Consider the following 20,078-nt stretch of genomic DNA (forward strand, 5'->3'; position numbering starts at 1 on the left):
CAGCTAAATTTCTGAATTTTCTACTTTTCTAAAGGTCCACATTGCAGAAAGTGTCTATAGTTAAAGAAACACTTAAGTGTGTGCATAAATAAATAATAGGCACGCTCTCCGTCACGATTTGTATCACACTCTTGTTGCCAATCACAGTCAGTTACTTTAAGGGTACACCTACGCTACCGTAAATCCCAGAAACCTACAAACGCACATTTAAAATAGTGATCTTAAATATTGCACAATAAATTATAACCTAACAATCTCAGGGTTTAAATGTCTTTTTTACCTCGTTGATTAAACTATACACGATGAAGTCTACAAAACTGGACAAACTTTCGCGATGCGCGCGAGTGAGGCGCTTATACTAACTAATCACGGTAAGAAGGAGCCGCAGTTGCTCCTTTCATGTTTATCTCTGCTCTGGAGCCTGACTGTTCCGCTATGAAGACGCGTTTAATCCTCACTAAGAAAACAAACTACGTCTGTTAAGGTATTGGTATAACTAATAGCATGCAAATACGCATAACGCGTCCTTATGTTACATTAATAGACTGCCATATAATTTAAAATCTTAAGTTTGATCGGGTGTTAGTCGGATTCATTCATTTGGTCTGAATCGGACAAGTGTTTCTCCAGTTTATTAACTTCAGGGGATCATCTTTGAAGGCACACAGTTAAATCAGTGTTCATGCCGGACTTTGAGCATTTTAGATTTTCTCATACTAGAATGAATCCTGTATTGGGGGAGAACGTGTATTCGTTCCAGCAGAACCAGGTGACGGGCTTCGCGGACTCCGCGTCATCGGGCCACTGGACCGATCCAGCGGGCCTTTTCCTGAGCGAACACACGGGTGGCTTCGGGCAAGATGGGTTTGACCTGGGCGCTTTACCACCTCCGGGAACACCGTATCTACACCTGGGTAACTATCTTCACCGGGTGTCTCCACCTCCTCCTGCCGCCACGGCCCTGCGTAACGACCTGGGATCCAACATCAGCGTCCTCAAAACTCTAAATTTGCGTTTCCGCTGCTTTTTAGCCAAAGTGCATGAACTGGAACGTCGGAATAAAGTATTAGAAAAGCAACTGCAACAGGCTTTGGATGATAATGCGGAGTGTGTAGAAAATAAGAAGCCTTTAACGCGAGATGTTGGGGTTCAAACCTGCTTCGTTGGATTGATTCCTGTTAGGCCAGACCTGATACCCATTCAGAACGCGAACGACACCGCATATCTGTCCGGAACCTTGTTGTCACCTACTCTCAATAACACCATCCTCCCTCTGGAGTCCAATAACAGGACAACATTAGAAAACTTGAACCCATTCAGTTTGACGGACTCTAATTCCAATCTCACCCCAAATTTCCCCATCAGCCCGATTGATCCTGCTCCAAAAACCATTAACAATATTAACGGGAAGTATGTCAGTACCGGGATTGGTTGTACCAGCAATCCTCCACCCAGATTTCATCCTAGCTCTGTCTGGTCTTACAATCAGAGGTACAGCACCGGGCGTGAGTCGCGGGTCTCGGCTCCGGGTGTAGGGGTGTCGTCATGGGTGCCTCCGAACGGGGTGGGTGTCCAGATCGACACCATAACTCCAGAGATTCGGGCCCTGTATAATGTGCTGGCCAAGGTAAAGAGGGAGAGAGACGAATACAAAAGGAGGTTAGTATGTGTGGAATGTCATGTTCTTTTAAAGGTTGTATAAAGCTTCAAAATGCAACTTTTACGCACAACTTTACGCGCTCTTTGCGCGCGCTATGCAACTTCTGTAGTAGCATTTCCATATCATTTTCATCTAATATATATATAATACACACACACACACACTACATATATCATTCATATTCATATATATCATACTTTCTTTAATTCTCTAAGTGGTTGGAGAAACTTTTTTGGATGGTTATCCAAAAGTAAAGTATTCCCCAAATTAAAGATAACTTTTGTAATTTTGTAAAACTGCAATTTCTGTATTTTGGACTTGTTAACATTTTCAAAACATTTACAAATCATATTGAGTGTATGTTAGATGTCATTAAAACATGTTTAGAGAAATTTCATTCACAATCAGTCCATTCAACTGACTGCTAACTAATGTATTAGGGCTTATGTTATGTTTTTTTTTGTTTTGTTTTGTTTTTTTCTAAAAACTGAAAAACATTATTACCATCATATGTCACTACCATGACACAATATATTAATATCCACCACACATTATACAAAGTCTGGTAATATAGACTAGTAAATTTCCGACATTAACATTTATGTTTCTAGCAGAATCTTTAACAAAACAACATCCACTAAATAGTGCACATCCTCAGGTTTTACCTCTGTGAGGTGAGATTACAGGTTAATTAAAGTGTATCACTGAAGATTCTTGTAATAGCTCTTACAGGGCTTTGCCTATTCAAGCCTGTGACCCTCATAAAAATCTAGTATAGCAGATGTGCTCAATGCAAATACATTTGTATGCTGAATGTGTTTGCGCTGAGTAAGTGCATTTGTTCTTTAGCAAGATAAAACTATTAGAGCTGGTTCACACTGACTTGATATTTAAATTATTCTTCACTTGACTTTTTTTGATGGAGTATTGAAGTAGTCTTTAAATAGAATTTCATAAACAGAATTCACTTTCTGTATATTACCCTTCTTCCTGTATTTAATCACAGAAAAAAAGGACAGTGCACAACTGTGTTAAAATGAATGTTGTTGCTTTTTTAACGTTATGGGGCATATTATTTCTAAACATATAATATCATCCTTGTGTCAGATTATTTGGTACTATGAAAAATATGTATGTGATTTTTTTTTGGGCTATTTTCAGCATCATTTTTGCCCTAGACCCCCATTAATTAATTAAAAATCACTTTAGAATATAGTGAAAATGCTTTAGAATTATCCTTTGAGAATGTAGTGGTTTTAATTGCATTCAATAGTTAAATGTTATTTAATTTTTAAGGCTTATTTCTTATTAATTTGTTTTGTTTAAAATATAATATGTTTAAATTGGACCTCTACCTGATTCTCTCATTGTTATGTAGTAGTTATTTTTTTCTTTTTTATCTTATTTATACAATTTTATATAAAAAATTATGATTTGATTAGGTATTTATTTGATGCATTTATATTATAATATATGAATAATGCCAGTTAGTGTTAAATTATAATTTCAGGGGGGTTTCAGAACAACACATGACTAATGAGTAAATCCCCTGAATAACCCTTCCTCCCGATGAGTCTCTCTCTCCATCTCTCTCTCATTCTAACTTCAGCCGCCTCCCCTCTGCGCCTCAGCATCTGCAATGCAGTACTGAACTGAGTGCTGCTACTGCCAGGATGCCAATAGGGAATAATTTAACGATCTCTCTCTTACCTTCCTGTTCAGCCTCTCTAGACTACCACCAGCTGCCAAAGCTACTGAGTATCAGCCAAAATAGCCCAGTCAGGTTTATTTCTCAAGAACCCCTTTGTTATATGTTTTTCTGTTATATTTTCTCATTGTTTTTAGTTGTGTTTGTGATGCAATGGCACCAGGTTTCTGGAATTGCTGATTCGGCTGTTAGCGTATTCATTGGCGTGTTAAGAAGAAGGTTATTTGGATGTTATCTCAGTGTTACACTAACATAAATCACCTGCTGTAACACCTGCAGTAATACTGCAGTGATGATCTAAAATGGAAGGAGCTTGTGTGTGACCTGTACTTCCTGTCTCAGTCAGTAGTGTGTGTCCCTTATGTGTACAGTCTGGTGACACATTATGTAATGGCACAAAAAAAGGATGACATACTACATGAATACAGTACTATCAACCCAAACTATAGGGTCATGTTACATGAGAGATCCCTGGATATTCACTCACTCTTTGCTGATGGTTGCACTTTTATGATGTGTGGAAGTGCAGAATTCCATGTTTACTTTCGTAGAGTTGTTTTTTACAAAATTTTTTACATTTACATGCTAAGTATAACTTAGCCACCGTTATAGGTTGTTTTACAGTCTGTTTTTAATATATCCCTTAAATGCATGACCGTTTCGCCAATCATTCTTACATATTCGGGTCTTTATTGACCCGGATCTATATCTAACACGGAAGGATCTCTACCTGTCACGATAAAATAAAACTCCCCTGATATTAGAGTAACAATTACAGAAGAATAAAATAAAGCATATTTTGTTACCTTTTGGAGCTTGAAAGGGCTCCGTTTGAGCAGATGTTTTATGCCATCATCACTGTCCTCGTCAGAGCTCATTTACCCAATAAATTCAGCAAATAATAGGCTAGATTTATGTTTGAGGTCACAAATATGAGCCCATTCGCAATCTCAAACGTATTTTCAAAACTATATAGTTTACAACATCTTCAAAATCAATATTTCGATCGCTAACAGGTTCACCAGATCCATCCAGTAACAGTTGCAGTCATATTTGATTGCGTTCAAGGCTTGCTCTGCAGTAAATCGCTGAGCCATTTCATGATTTTCTTATTATTTCGTTTTCTGTCTGAATGAGTCGTCACTTCAGCATTGTGTATCGTGCTACCTTGTGGAAAAAAGGTGAATTGCACTTATTCCGTCATCTAAGATTCAATTATTGTTGTGCAGAAAAAATATACATACACTCATACACACCTCGGATCGTTTGCGACCCTGTACAATTTTTACAAAAAATGAATACAAAAATAGGCATTCTTTTATAATGTTATGTTTTTTTTATGGCTATGTTTTTTCTTTATGATGAATTGATTGAGGAATAACAAGAAGGTTGATGTCTAACTTTAAAAAATGAACAAGGAGGAGGGTAGGGAATGATGTCCCGGGTCACTAAAGACCCAAGGTATGCATTTAAGGGATATTCTTGAATTATCAAAGCCAAGGTATACAACCCATTAAATAGACATCAAATTAAATCTGGCATTTAACCCGATTAAAGGCATAGTTCACCCAAAAATAAAAATTATCCCATGATTTACTCACCCTCAAACCGTCCAATGTGTATATGACTGTCTTCTTTCAGACGAACACAATCAAAGATATATTTAAAAATATCCTGGCTTTTCCAAGCTTTATAATGGTAGTGAATGAGGGGTGTGATTTTTGAATCCCAAAAAAATGCATCCATCCATCATAAAAATAATCCATACGGCCCCAGGGGGATAATAAAAGCCTTCTGAAGTGAAGCAGTGGGTTTTTGTAAGAAAAATATCCATATTTAAAACTTTATAAATTAAAATAACTAGCTTCTGGCAGATGACCGTACGCATATGGCGCAAGTAGATTTTCGCCACAAGAGTAACCTGTTGCGCGATGCATGACGTAGGAGTAGCGTAAGCCAGATGCCTCTCAAGGTTCAAACAAATATGGCTGGGCAACAAACTCAAGCTCCTCTTCTCTTATATCAAAATCCTCCAACATTTCTCTTTAAGATTACGCAGTTTAGACTTCTAATTTCGTGACCGGTGTTTTGTTTTGCTCTATCCTCTGCACTTCCACATTCGTCAGTGCGTCGGGTCAGAGGTTACACTTACACCACAAATCGCTGCGTAAGGCCGTCTACTGGAAGCTAGTTATTATTAAATTTTAAATATCGATATTTTTTCTTACAAAAACATATCGCTCTGCTTCAGAAGGCCTTTATTAACCCTCTGGAGCTGTATGGATTATTCTTATGATGGATAGATGCATTTTTTTGAGCTTCAAAATCTCACCCCCCATACATTACCATTATAAAGCTTGGAAGAGCCAGAATATTTTTTAATATATCTCCGATTGTGTTCATCTGAAAGAAGATAGTCATATACACCTAGGATGGAAAAAAATAGTATTTATTTATTATTATTTAAAATTTTATTAAAATTGAACACATTTATGTGTTTATTAGATAGATAGATAGATAGATAGATAGATAGATAGATAGATAGATAGATAGATAGATAGATAGATAGATAGATAGATAGATAGATAGATAGATAGATAGATAGATAGATAGATAGATTAGATAGATAGATAGATAGATAGTTTGTATATTTGAGACCTGATATCATATAATTGTTTGTGAATGTGTTTAATGATTGGCCAATTCTCTCATCTCATTAATTATTCTAGATGGGAAGAGGAATACACAATGCGGATGGAACTAGAGGAAAAAGTTGCAGAGCTTGAAGAAGTAAAACCAATTAAATTAAATATTCAAATGAATTAAACTAAGAATCAAATCTTATTTTCCACTGTGTACACTTACTGCATCTAATGACACTTGTGTGTGTTGCAGGACCTGCAGGAGAGCGAGGTGTGCCAGGATGAACTTGCTTTGAGGGTTAAGCAGCTTAAAGCGGAGCTGGTCCTGTTCAAAGGCCTCATGAGCAATGTGAGTAAAAACAATATTCATGTGAGCTGACCTCAAAAATACCACATTAATTCATTTAGTCAATATTGTTCATTTCAATAGAAGCACAAATAATGCTAAGTCCAGTCATACGGTGTCTCACAAATGTCTTAGCAGAGTAATTGATCCTCTTTACTTGTCCACTCCATTTCAATTAGTCTCCTCCTCACTTTACATTCTCTTTCATTTTCTATTTTCCTTTAGAATCACTCAGATTTGGACAGTAAGATCCAGGAGAAGGCCATGAAAGTGGACATGGATATCTGTCGCAGGATTGACATCACGGCTCGTCTGTGTGATGTAGCACAACAGAGAAACTGCGAAGACATGATTCAGATATTCCAGGTTTGTCTTTCATAATCACTATTTGCAGTTACAGTTACATGAATTAGAATAATAAATACTAACAAATAAATTGCTCATTGTTAGTTCATTTTAGTTAATACATAACTAATGGGACCTTATTGTAAAGTGCTTCTGTTTCAAATAAATGCTGTTTAAACTTTCTATTCATCAAAGAATCCTTAAAATAATATATTATGGTTTCCACAAAAATATTAAAGGTGCCATCGAACGTTTTTTTACAAGATGTAATCTAAGTCTAAGGTGTCCCCTGAATGTGTCTTTGAAGTTTCAGCTCAAAATACCCCATAGATTTTTAAAATTTTGGGGCATAATTAGAAATGCGCCGATTCAGGCAGCGGCCCCTTTAATTGCTCACACTCTCCGCCCCCTCCCGAGCTCTCGACTCTATCATTGCATAAACAAAGTTCACACAGCTAATATAACCCTCAAAATGGATCTTTACAAAGTGTTCGTCATGCATGCTGCATGCATACATCGGATTATGAGAGTATTATATTTATTTGGATGTTTACATTTGATTCTGAATGAGTTTGATAGTGCTCCGTGGTTAACGGCTAATGCTACACTGTTGGAGAGATTTATAAAGAATGAAGTTGTGTTTATGCATTATACAGACTGCACATGTTCAATAATGAAAATAGCGACGGCTCTTGTCTCCGTGAATACAGTAAGAAACGATGGTAACTTTAACCACATTTAACAGTACATTAGCAACATGCTAACCAAACATTTAGAAAGACAGTTCACAAATATCACTAAAAATATCATGTTATCATGGATCATGTCAGTTATTATTGCTCCATCTGCCATTTTTCGCTGTTGTGTAATGCCTTGAACATGAGCTGGCATATGCAAATATTGGGGCCATACATATTAATGAGCCTGACTGTTACATAACAGTCGGTGTTATGTTGAGATTCACCTGTTCTTCGGAGGTCTTTTAAACTAATGAGATTTATATAAGACGGAGGAAACAATGGAGTTTGAGACTCACTGTATGTCATTTCCATGTACTGAACTCTTGTTATTTAACTATGCCAAGGTAAATTCAATTTTTAATTCTAGGGCACCTTTAAGCAGTACAACTGTTTCCAAGATTGATAAAAATAAGAAAAGATTCTTAAATCAGCATATTTGTATGCAGATCATGACACTGAAGATTTCTATTCCTATTACTGTTTTCTAGCAAGTAGCCACGCCTCCATCAACTTTGAATCGCCGTCCTCGTAAAACAGCACCACAAACAATCAGAGGGAACGAGAGTGATGAACCAGCCAGCATCTCTGAAAGTGAAGAAAGCGGGAATAAGGAGGTTGAACTGTGTTGCTCATCAGCCAATCAGATCAATGAGGAGATGCAGAGGATGCTCAACCAATTGTAAGTGTGCCATTGAACGTCTGAAATTTCAGAGAATGTTATGGAGTTATGAGTGCTGTTAATCAGTTTTACTCAAACATAATGAATTCCTAATTAGTGAGATGATACACAAGTCAACTAAATAAATCGTACTTCTAATGAAAAGAAATGGAATATTAAAGGGATAGTTCACCCAAAAATGTGCATCCAAGATGTAGGTGTCTTTGTTTCTTTGTTTCTTCAGTAGAACACAAATGATGATTTTTAACTCCAACTGTTGCCGTCTGTCCGTCAAATAATGGGAGTGAATGGGAACTTCTACTATAAGAGTAAATAAAACTTGCATAGACAAGTCCAAATTAAACCCTGCGGCTCTGCCAACGGCAGTGATGTCTCGTGCTTATACTTCAACGAGTGCTAGACATTACTTCCGTTGTCAGAGCGCGATCAGACCTCACTAAGCGAATACTGAACGCAGTTGGATAGTGGTGTATTAGAGGTAAAAAATCATATAAATGCTGTTCGGTTTCTCACACAAACCGATCGTTTCGTGTCTTAGGACATCAATGCATCGTCACAAGCTGCAGGGTTTAATTTGGACTTGTCTATGCAAGTTTTATTTACTCTTATAGTAGAAGTTCCCATTCACTCCCATTATTTGACTGACAGACAGCAACGGTTGGAGTTAAAAATCATCATTTGTGTTCTACTGAAGAAACAAAGTCACCTACATCTAGGATGCGCTGGGGGTAAGCAGATAAACATCAAATTTTAATTTTTGGGTGAACTATCCCTTTAAAAAGATAGTGCTGATGCATTGAGGTTCATGTTGTTATTTTGAAGACCACACACGCTTTTTATGCAGACTGTTTCAAATCACTTGAGAGAATGAGTGTTTGTTTTTATGTCCCAGACGCGAATGTGAGTTTGAGGATGACTGTGACAGTCTTGCATGGGAAGAGACGGAGGAAACTCTGTTACTCTGGGAGGATTTTCCAGGATACACCTTCAGTGTTGAGAACCAAGGAGAGGTACATCCATCTTTAATTCGTTTCAACTCCATTGATGGACTTTGTAAATAACATTGGCATGATAGATTTAAACTGTAAAAAAAAAAAAAAAAAAAAATTGCTGCCTTAAATTTTTAAGTACAATCAACTTGGCTGTAAAAGTTATTTCAACTTAAATTATGTGACACACGCACGACTCGTGCACAGAAAGACAAAATCTCACAAAATTATGCCAAAATGGCAGTTTTGTCAAGTATGCTTGTAAGTACAGTCTTAAAAAAAGAGAGTGGGAAAACTGGATGAGTGTCAGATTCACATAATACAGTATGTGCGGCAGGTCTTAAAGTGACAGCAGCCTAATAAACCTGTTTATGTGATGATTGTTTTAAGTTCACATAAATTAAAAGTTATATTTTTCAAAGCCTAATAAATGTGAAAATTGATAGCTGATAGCTTTTAATTATACTGTAACTTTGAATGGCTGTAATTAATGGCTAAAATTGAGGGGGAAAAAATCTATTTCATAGAAACATCAGTAGCAGTATTGGTATCCTCGAAACAGACCTTCATGTATAAAAAGATTCCATTAAACAAATATTTAAAACATTTAGTGTCTTTATGTTGATTCTACAATGTGGAGATTAAATGTGAAATTATTACAACATAGAAATATATTAAAAACTTTTAATGAAAATTTACATTACAGAAAAATGTGATTAAGTAATTTATTTAATCTATTGATAGCACTAGTAAAAACATATGTTGTCATGTCTTCTTGATCATATAATTTTTTACAATGTATGAAATGAATCCTGTTACACCTGGAAAAAACAAACATGCATTTGATCAGCTGAACATGCAGTGATTTATACATTTTTAAATTTATTTAGCTTTATTTTGTACTGTTGATTTGTTTTTTCATCCAAATGTTTCGAGCAGGTCGCCCAAAAAGTACCCATCCTACAAACATAATATGAAATTGCTCACGCTAGACCTAATACAGTTTGGTGGTTTCTGTTGGCTCATCAGTTTTGCTAACGGCAAACGAATGAGAAAAAAACACTGAGTCACCATTTTAACTGAATTGATACATTTCATCTTTCTCTCTCTCTGTAAAATATTTCTATCATGTAGAAAAAAGCTACAAGACATCTCAAAAATAACAGTTTTTCTTTTGCTAAATCACACTGTCTCACACAGCAAGATGAGTCCATAGAGAAGGTGATAAAGGACACTGAGTCCCTTTTCAAGTCTCGTGAGAAGGAATACCAAGACACCATTGATCAAATTGAGGTAAGAGTTGGTGCTTGTGCTTAAACATCTAACTCTGCATGTCTTTCTTTTACTTTAAGTTTGTTTTGTGTTTGTCTGTACCCGTAGTTGGAATTGGCAACTGCTAAGTCGGATATGAACAGGCATTTGCATGAGTATATGGAGATGTGCAGCATGAAAAGAGGGCTGGATGTTCAAATGGAGACCTGCAGACGATTAATCACTCAGACTGGAGACAGGTACACACACACACACACACACACACACACACACACACACACACACACACACACACACACACACACACACACACACACACAAGGACTTTGAAAGAAGACTAATCATGATAGTCATGTTGTAGGGTCAGAGGAACTACTTCAAAAGGCCTTTTTAGACATCAAAATGTTTGTAGGGTTCAATTAATGGGCAGTTTTCTACCAAGAGTCTTTGCTCTGCACCAGAACCTCTCATTTCGTACCACTCATCATTAATTTGCACAAGCTTACCAGCAAACATGCTCTGGTTCTGTAAAGAAAAAAGCTGCAAAGATGTGGTTTAATTAAAAGTTTTTTTTGTTTATTATTATTGCTGATGTTGTACTGTAAATTAGGGTTGTTTTTCTAATAAAGAAGTGCATTTAAGCACATTTTATACAGCCTTATTAACCTATCACATATTTTAGTAATTATCATAAATAAGATCAGAAATTATCAATCGAAAGCTTAAACACCCAAAATTCATCCTGTGAAAACCAGTATAAAATTGAACATTGCATTAATGGAAATTATATTTTAAAACCTATTTTAAAACCTTTTAGCAGGTTCAATTTTTGTGATATCAAATTCAAATTTGGAACACAATCTGGTTAGACATATGGCTTTGATCTTCTAGCATTTTTAGAGTCTAAATAATTTGATAATGCAAATGGTATATAAAATTTGTGTTTTAGAACACAAATTATGATTTTTAACTGCAACCGTTGCTGTCTTTCAGTCAAATAATGGGAGTGAATGGGAACTTCTACTATAAGAGTAAATAAAACTTGCACAGACAAGTCCAAATTAAACCCTGCGGCTCGTGACGACACATTGATGTCCTAAGACGCAAAACGATCAGTTTGTGCGAGAAACCAAACAGTATTTATATGATTTTTTACCTCTAATACACCACTATGTCCAACTGCGTTCAGCATTCGCTTAGTGAGGTCTGATCGCGCTCTGACAGCGGCAGTGATGTCTCGCGCATATACTTCAATGAGTGCTAGACATTACTTCCATTGTCAGAGCACGATCAGACCTCACTAAACGAGTGCTGAAGGCAGTTGGACATAGTGGTGTATTAGAGGTAAAAAATCATATAAATACTGTTTGGTTTCTCGCACAAACTGATCGTTTTGCATCTTAGGACATCAATGTGTCGTCATGAGCCGCAGGGTTTAATTTGGACTTGTCTATGCAAGTTTTATTTACTCTTATAGTAGAAGTTCCCATTCACTAGCATTATTTGACTGACAGACGGCAACGGTTGGAGTTCAAAATCATCATTTGTGTTCTACTGAAGAAACAAAGTCACCTACATCTTGGAAATAATAAAAACATTGTATTGACAGTAAAATTAAACTTCTATAGACTTCCTTTTTATTATTATTATTATTATTATTATTATTATTATTATTATTATTATTAAGTGCTTTCCGCAATAATCTGTGTCTTCTTTAAAAAGAGACTAACCTTAGGTCTGTATTCCAAAGCATTTTTGACCATTAACAGGTTAATTATTACATTTAGTGCATTTTTTAGCTCTGTTAAACTATCGACTTAACCTCTGTCAGTTTTATTAATTGAAATAATATATATAATATAATAAAATTACTAGGTCCTCCTGCAGTCAATCATTTTATCTCATAAATCTCATCGTAGATAATCAAAATTACATATTTAAACATGTTTTTTCTCTGAAAATAATGTCTTCATGCCTCAAAATAGCTTGAATGTAACTCTACACCTTTACTTCATTTAGTATACGTGGATCAATGAATATGCAAATTAGTCCCCACCTCCACTCAATCACACCAGCTCGGACTACCTGATCTGGTCAACTGTAGTAAACGCTGCATGGAGCCTATGAAATATTGGTTTAATACAGCCATATCTGTTTGAACCAGAAACTGATTCAGACGAAGATTGAATTATACAAGGTAGTCTACAAGTCTACAATGTATCAGAATGGTAATGCGGTTTATGTATCGCTCTCTAAAATGTCAGACACATAGCCTTTGATTGATATGATTAGCCTTTGGCTTGGCTATATTATCAAACAGCTAATAATGTGTTTTGCTAATGTTACACAAACCACATTCCCGTTCTCAGAGTCAGACAGCCGCCTTCTAAAAATCAGCATACTTAGAAACACTTTGAACATCATAGAAAGTCAGTGTAGAAAACCCCCGCCCTGCACGTAGACAGGATTGGTTACATATATGTGATGGTAGGAAACAGGGACGGTTTCAATCTGCATTTTTGAGACTGTCTTTGTTTCACTACAGTTTTAAGGAGAAAATACTCTGCAATGGTGTTGACTGACAAATTTGCACATGGTTTGCCTTAAAGGGTTAGCCCCTTAACTGTCACCGTCCCACAGGTGGGACGTTTGCCATTACATATTTAAAACAGTAATATTCTATACTAAACCTAAACTAATCTTGACTATATATCATTTGAAAGCTTAGAATCTCTAGTTTACATATTTGGTGATTTTCAAAATAAATTACAGATGAGCAGTAATTTATCAATTTGCAACAAGCATATTTTCATACTCATAAGGCATGTTCAGACCTTTATTTTGAAATGAACATGAAAAATCATTAAAGATTGGTTGAAACATGTTTATTTTCATGCCAAGAGTTCAAAAGATAACATCCATTCAATTTTTTGAGAAAAAAAGGTCTGAAAATGTTTTTAATAGGAAAAAAAATACATTTATGATTGTGGCGGCGCTCTATAACCCACATACATGTTGTTTTTATGTTTATTAGAGGCTGAATTCATATCGAATTCTGCCAAACTTCCCATACTACTTCTATATAGGATATCTACTTCATAAATTGTATGAAAATAATGGAAATATATGGTTCAGATCACTCAAACCATATATGGAAATGGAGGCGCCTTTATATGGTCAGTAATGGAGCTTGGTTGTCATCTAGTGAAAAAGTGTGGTACTGCGCCCAAACAAAATCTTACTGAAAGCTCATTTTTTGAGATATCAACCTGAAATTTGGAACACAGCTTGTTCAGATTGTTGGCTTTGATTTCCTTGCAGCTTTAGAGTAAAACTTGTTTTGTAAAATATATATTTTATATAAAATTATTTTATTTTTACATTTTCATAAATTTTAACTTCTATAACTTTTTTTGTGTTTCACTTACATAATTTAATTTTCACATCTACAATAATCTGCCAAATTTCATCTTTAAAACAAGACCAGCCTTATGTCTATACTCCAAAAGTATTCTTGAATTACAACCATTTAAGTTTGGATAGTGCATTTTCTTGTCTAAAAAAAAAGTGGGGGTGACAGTTAAAGGGTTAAAAGCACCAAATAGATATATAAACAGCAATAAAAACTTGATTTTTACCAGAGGTTTTTTTTTTTTAAAAGCTTTTCTTTTGCTTTATATTGTGAAAGTGGTTATTAGTGATCTTAAAATGATGTGCAAAAATTTGACGTTAACTGATGGTGTAAACCATTGTGTGACAATAACATTGGCAGCTTTGGTTTTAAAAGATGATGTGAAAGATGACATAAGTGCGTTCTCAATGTTATTTTTGAACACTTCACCTTTTGTTGCTTACTCTGGCGGGTGAACTCATTACATCTTCCTTCCTTCCTTCACAGAAAATCCCCTCTTCTCGTTTCGGCTAATGTAGAGGAGGGAGAGAATGGGGAGAAGGAGAGGAAAAAAGCAACTGCGGCAAATTCTGACAGCGCTGAACCGTATTGTGACTTGCAGTCAAACTCTTCTGTCCCGGACCACACGTGGAAGAAGGCTTGATAGCTTTTATGCCCCTCCAGCACCACAGTAATAGCTGCAATTATAAACATATGGCAGTGATTGTTTCAAAAATGAGACTGTGATGCTGCAGCAAGACTCACAGTAAACGGGTTATATAGTTACCTTCTGAAAGCCAAGTAACCTTGTGTGGTTTCACTAGTGCCCTCTATTGGAATATTCCGTTAATTATCCTAAAAAAAAAAAAGCATCCATTGTGCAATTTCAGTATGTAGCACTGAAAAACATGAGGGCTGATGTTATATCACTCTTTATAGGTTACATCATTTTATCAACACTTTATTTGTATGCAGATAACCTGGATTATTCTTATGTACATTTTGTAATTTGTCATTTAAAGGCTTAGTTCACCACAAAATGAAAATTCTGTCATTAATTATACTCACCCTCACGTCGTTTCACACCTGTAAGACCTTCAGAACACAAATGAAGATCTTTCTGATGACAGAAAGCTGTCAGATTTCCTTCCATTGACTGCCTTTGTAACTTCCACTTTGACATTTCAAAAACTTCATAAAGAGATCAGAAAACGAATCCATATGACTCAAGTGGTTTCATAACAAGCAATTGATTCTCTTCAGAAAATTTGAACTTTATGGATTAGTTTTCCGATCTTTTTATGAAGTTTTTGAAGCATCAAAGTGGAAGTTACAAAGGCAGTCAATGGAAGGAAATCTGACAGCATTCTGTCCTCAAACAGACCTTAATTTGTGTTCCAAAGATGAACAAAAGTCTTAAAGATTTGGAACGACATGAAGGTGAGTAATTAATGACAGAATTTTCATTTTGGGTTGAACTAACCCTTTAAGGAAGTTCTCTAAGAAATATGCTCTGCTTATACTTAAGCAGTATTATTTACACAGTGGCAAGAAAATTAACAAGAAAGAGCTGAAGTGAAGAACTTGCATACATCATTTTGTTAAATAATTTTTTTAACAATAATTTGATTTATTATACCAATTCCAACAAGATGATTGTTTTAAATCAAGACAAAACAACTAATACCACAAAAAAAATCCATTGGTTATATTTTTGTTTCCCTGTTAAAAAATGATGTCATTGAGGAACTGGCTTTTGTTAGATAAACAAAAAAATTACCAAAAATAAAAAGCACATGTTTTGTTTGATACATTTTGAATAGAGAAAAAAAAAAACATGAAGAAACACCTGAAATGTTTCTTAATAAATCATCATTGTAGAAGTTTTATTTAAAATTCCCTCAAAACTGTATATGAATTTTGCTAAATTAACTATTACTAAAATACTGCGTAGTAGGAATGACTCACCCCAGCATTAACCACAAGGCACTTTTGACAAAAACAGTTTTTGTCTAAAATAATTTTTCAATCAGTCACAACAATAGGGTTTTTTAACCTTGAATACTGAAATAATAAGAGCGAGTTATTAATCTCTGAACAAGCACTTATCAGTTTCTGCATCAGCTACCAATAATGCCAGCAAAATGATAAGTGATATAGGTCTGCCTTTTCGCAGCTCTGAGTAGAGAGAATTTTGGGAGCAGAATTTAGCACTGAACACTTTGGCGTGAAGTGCACAATGAATGTGTGGGTGTCTCTTTCATTTACTTTTTTGAATCTGTTTTTTGCTGTGGGTGAAGGCCAGATGACTAATCACTGGCCTTGTTATTTGATTGCATTTTTAGGTTAAATCTTTAGCTTTGAATCATTACGCATTGTAACATGCCCTTGATCGCTTAGCCTCAGTAAATGTCTTTATCCATTTAGTTGCATTAGCATTAGTCAAACAGAGATGCTCAAGTGAATTTCATTAGATTCACTCTATGAGAGCCAGGGTTACAAAAACAGTGCATTTGGTTAAAAAAGCCAAAATGGCAAGTGAATTCAGTGTAAATAATCGGTTGAAACAAATTGGTTAGTTAGGTCAAAAAAGTCAATATGCAGTGAGTCATTATGCACTTATGCTTAAGTGATGACTGAACATGTTAAGTGCTGCTGAGGGCAATGCATTCCACATTATTCCTCTCTCCACGCTGAACTTCTCCTAAGCTATTTATCTATTTATTTGTTTGGTTGTTTAATTATTTATTTGAATAAAGAGGGTTTTCGATATCACTCACAATTTTAGCCGAACAATTCAAGACTTCTGAGTTAGGAACAGAGAGTTCAGATAGTTTCAGTTAAGTGTCATTTAAAAAAAGAATAAACTGGGTTCAGCTTAAAAACATTATATAATCTCATCAAATCACTGACAATAATAACACCTTCATAAATAGGCTAATCATGAGTCAATATGCTGTTTAAAAAAAGATCTTGCTCTCTTCATGTTTGCTTTACCTTGAGTTTTGTTTCTCAAATGATTAATCTCAACTAACATATTTGTATATAAAGGTGCTTGAGAGATTTTTGAAAGCCTGATTTTCGATGTGGACTGGAGGGTTTGGAAAGTCTGTTGTATTTATACTTGAAGACTCTTGCTGAGGCGTTTACTGCACATATCTGCTTCACAACCTTCATAATAAGGATAATAATGTCTGTCTGCTTAAAACTCTTAAATCTCAGTAGTAGCGGCAACAGATAATATATATGTTATTGTAGATGTACCATAGAAGCAATAGAGCTTCATCTGTAATAATTCAGTCATATCTTACAGTAAAGTACCATGCCATCTCATGCTGCAGTGTACCTTCTGTTAACATGAATGTAAGTGAGTCTGCAGTGTACAGAACAAAGTGATATTATGCCTTTTATTACAGTCTTAGAACATGGGTTCACATGGTCCATAGTCTCAGTTTGTAATATGATGTTAAATTAAGTGGTTAATATAAAAAGGAGAAATATAACTGAAATGATAATGAGTATCACTGCTATGAATAGTATGTGAAGAGGGGGGTTTTATTACCCAAATTAAATTTGCAACATTAGAAAAGGGCTTCTATGTGCAGATGCAATAGACTACTATTTATTAAATAAAATGTGAAATAGTTCTCATTCTAGATATCTGATATCTAGAACAATGAAACTTGTAAAGATGGTCTCAAACAAGAAAATGAAAAACTGTGTACAGATACCGAGGTGGACAAACTGAAAATAAATTATTTTAGTGAAAACGTTGTTCATTCATTGGTCTTGATTGCATGCAAGTATTTTTTATTCCAATCTTACTTATTATTAATTAAATCTTTATATAAGAGTAAGAATATTTTTCACTAAATTTGTAATTTGTATTAAATTTTACTGCTTTTTTTTTCATTTATAATTTAAATAGGCAAATGTTTAAAGGGTTAGTTCACCCAAAAATGAAAATTCTGTCATTTATTACTCACCCTCATGTCGTTTCACACCTGTAAGACCTTCAGAACACAAATGAAGATCTTTCTGATGACAGAATGCTGTCAGATTTCCTTCCATTGACTGCCTTTGTAACTTCCACTTTGACATTTCAAAAACTTCATAAAGAAGTTTGTTAATGCAGCAAAAAAACAAAATAACTACTTTAGTGATGGCCGATTTCAAAACAATGCTTCAGAAAGCATCGGAGCATTGTGAATCTGTGTGTCGAATCTGCAGTTCGGAGCGCCAAAATCACGTGATTTCAGCAGTTTGGCGGTTTGACACGCGATCCGATTCATGATTCGATACACTGATTCATTTATGCTCCGATGCTTTCTGAAGCAGTGTTTTGAAATCGGTCATCACTTTATAAGTCATCATTTTGTTTTTATGCCGCACCAAAAGTATTCTCGTCGCTTTATAATATTAATATTGAACCACTGTACTCACATGAACCGATTTAAATGTTTTTAGTACATTTATGGATCTTGACAGAGGAAGTGATATTGATCCCTATGGAGGCCTCACGGAGCCATCGGATTTCAACTAAAATATCTTAATTAGTGTTCCAAAGATGAGGGTGAGTAATAAATGACAGAATTTTCATTTTTGGGTGAACTAACCCTTTAAGAGTCTATCATTATTTAGTGATTATTATGTTTCTAGCATCTTATATGTTTGGCAACAGTTCTTGTAACCCTAATTGATGGAGTGTGTAGCTTTTCATTTCCTAAACAACCATGTAGGAATGCACATCATGGCCACATTCCAGGATGACAATGTCAAGATTCATCAGGCTCAAACTGTGAAAGAATGGTTAGGAGGGAGCAAGAATCATTTTCACACATGAATTGGCACTTTATTGAAAGTCTTTGGGATGTGCTGGAGTAGACTTTACAGAGTGCTCACCTCTTGCATTGTCAGTACATGATCTTGAACAAAAAAATGATGCATATCTTGTTGTGATGTTACTTCCATCAAGATGTGCATCAGTTTTTGGTCAAGATTTTGTATAGAGGGTATGCATTGATGTTACATTCCTGCTGGAACACACTCCCTCAGCTGGACTGAGTGGCAAAAGAGCCTGCTGCATGATTGGATTTAATAGGGGAAACCTAATCCATGGATATTGACATGCAGCCAGGAATTGTGTTTCCTGACATTTATATGTGCCTGATTTCGACGCCGGGGAAATACATAAAGCAAATCTGCCTGTGAACGCTTTATATAGGCCTAAATACAATTAGGTCTAAATCAGCGAGATCACTTATATCAATGTTTTATATATCGTCATATCGTCCAGCCCTAAAGCTTGTATAGTTTTTGTCAGTGTTTATTTAAAAACACCCATTTATGCAGAATATAAGATGGAAAATATTTAATTGATGGGTTGTCAATACAGTACATAACAATAGATATATAGGGTATGCTTTTACCCCCAAATCCAACAGTTTGACACAAAATAACTACAAATCCATGTTTTGCTGCCTGGAGTCCTGTTGTTTCTGTGAATTGCAGCGATCCCTTTGCTTCTTTTTTCTGTAGCTTTCAGCAATCTGTAAAAATATACCTCAGATTTTGTGTCAAATCTATTTGTATAGTCAATCGCAATGCTGTTTCCTGTTTTGGATGTGTTTTGTGTGTTTTTCGCAGCATTCACACTGAAAACCAATGCTGCCACTCAGTCTTTTTGCCACTCATTGAGTGTAGTCACAGCGGTCGACGGTGACATCACGTGCAGGCCTTGACATTAACATTTTTTGCTCACCAGCCACTCTGGCTAGGGGTTTTCCAAAGTTACTATAATAAGCAGTAAAAAGAACTCAATTTAGTACTGAGAGATGGATTTATGTGCGCACGCTTTGGGTGTGAGCACAAAATCTGCAGGAATGAGTAAAATTCTGAAATTCCCACGCCAAAATTCAAGCCCTGTAACACCAGCAATATTCATCCAGTGCAAATTAAATGAGTGAGGCGAGGCGGGTTTGTGTGTCAAGTGTCAACTCGCTGTCAGAGAGATGAGAGAGAGAGAAAGAGCTAGTATCGTGTATCTATTCGGCAGAAAATTAGTATTGGAAGTGTTTCAGTATCGATATCGAAAAATCGATATTTTTTGCACTTAGTTTATTATTTCAGAAGCCTTTTCAAAAGACTGCAATTGAAAAATGTATTATATATAAAATTCAACAAGCCCAAGTGGCTAGTGGGAGTGACTGTGTTACACGCCACTGCTGAGATCCACCTGCATTTGGCGGGTTCGCCGGTGTTAAAGGGTTAGTTCACCCAAAAATGAAAATAATGTCATTTATTACT

The 20,078-nt window shown here is 35.5% G+C and overlaps 1 protein-coding gene across 1 annotated transcript; it reads left to right on the top strand.

Annotated features, from left to right (window-relative positions):
* Positions 1-682: 682 nt before the first annotated feature.
* On the top strand, positions 683-14,436 carry iffo1a (intermediate filament family orphan 1a). The gene is made up of 9 exons (XM_067412109.1): positions 683-1,659; positions 6,098-6,158; positions 6,264-6,359; positions 6,582-6,722; positions 7,930-8,120; positions 9,013-9,130; positions 10,310-10,402; positions 10,490-10,620; positions 14,280-14,436. Exons 1-9 carry the CDS (start codon positions 683-685, stop codon positions 14,434-14,436), a joined length of 1,965 nt encoding a protein of 654 aa, XP_067268210.1.
* The last annotated feature ends 5,642 nt before the right edge of the window (positions 14,437-20,078 follow it).

Source organism: Chanodichthys erythropterus, chromosome 15, assembly GCF_024489055.1.
Source record: "Chanodichthys erythropterus isolate Z2021 chromosome 15, ASM2448905v1, whole genome shotgun sequence".
Taxonomy (NCBI): domain Eukaryota; kingdom Metazoa; phylum Chordata; class Actinopteri; order Cypriniformes; family Xenocyprididae; genus Chanodichthys; species Chanodichthys erythropterus.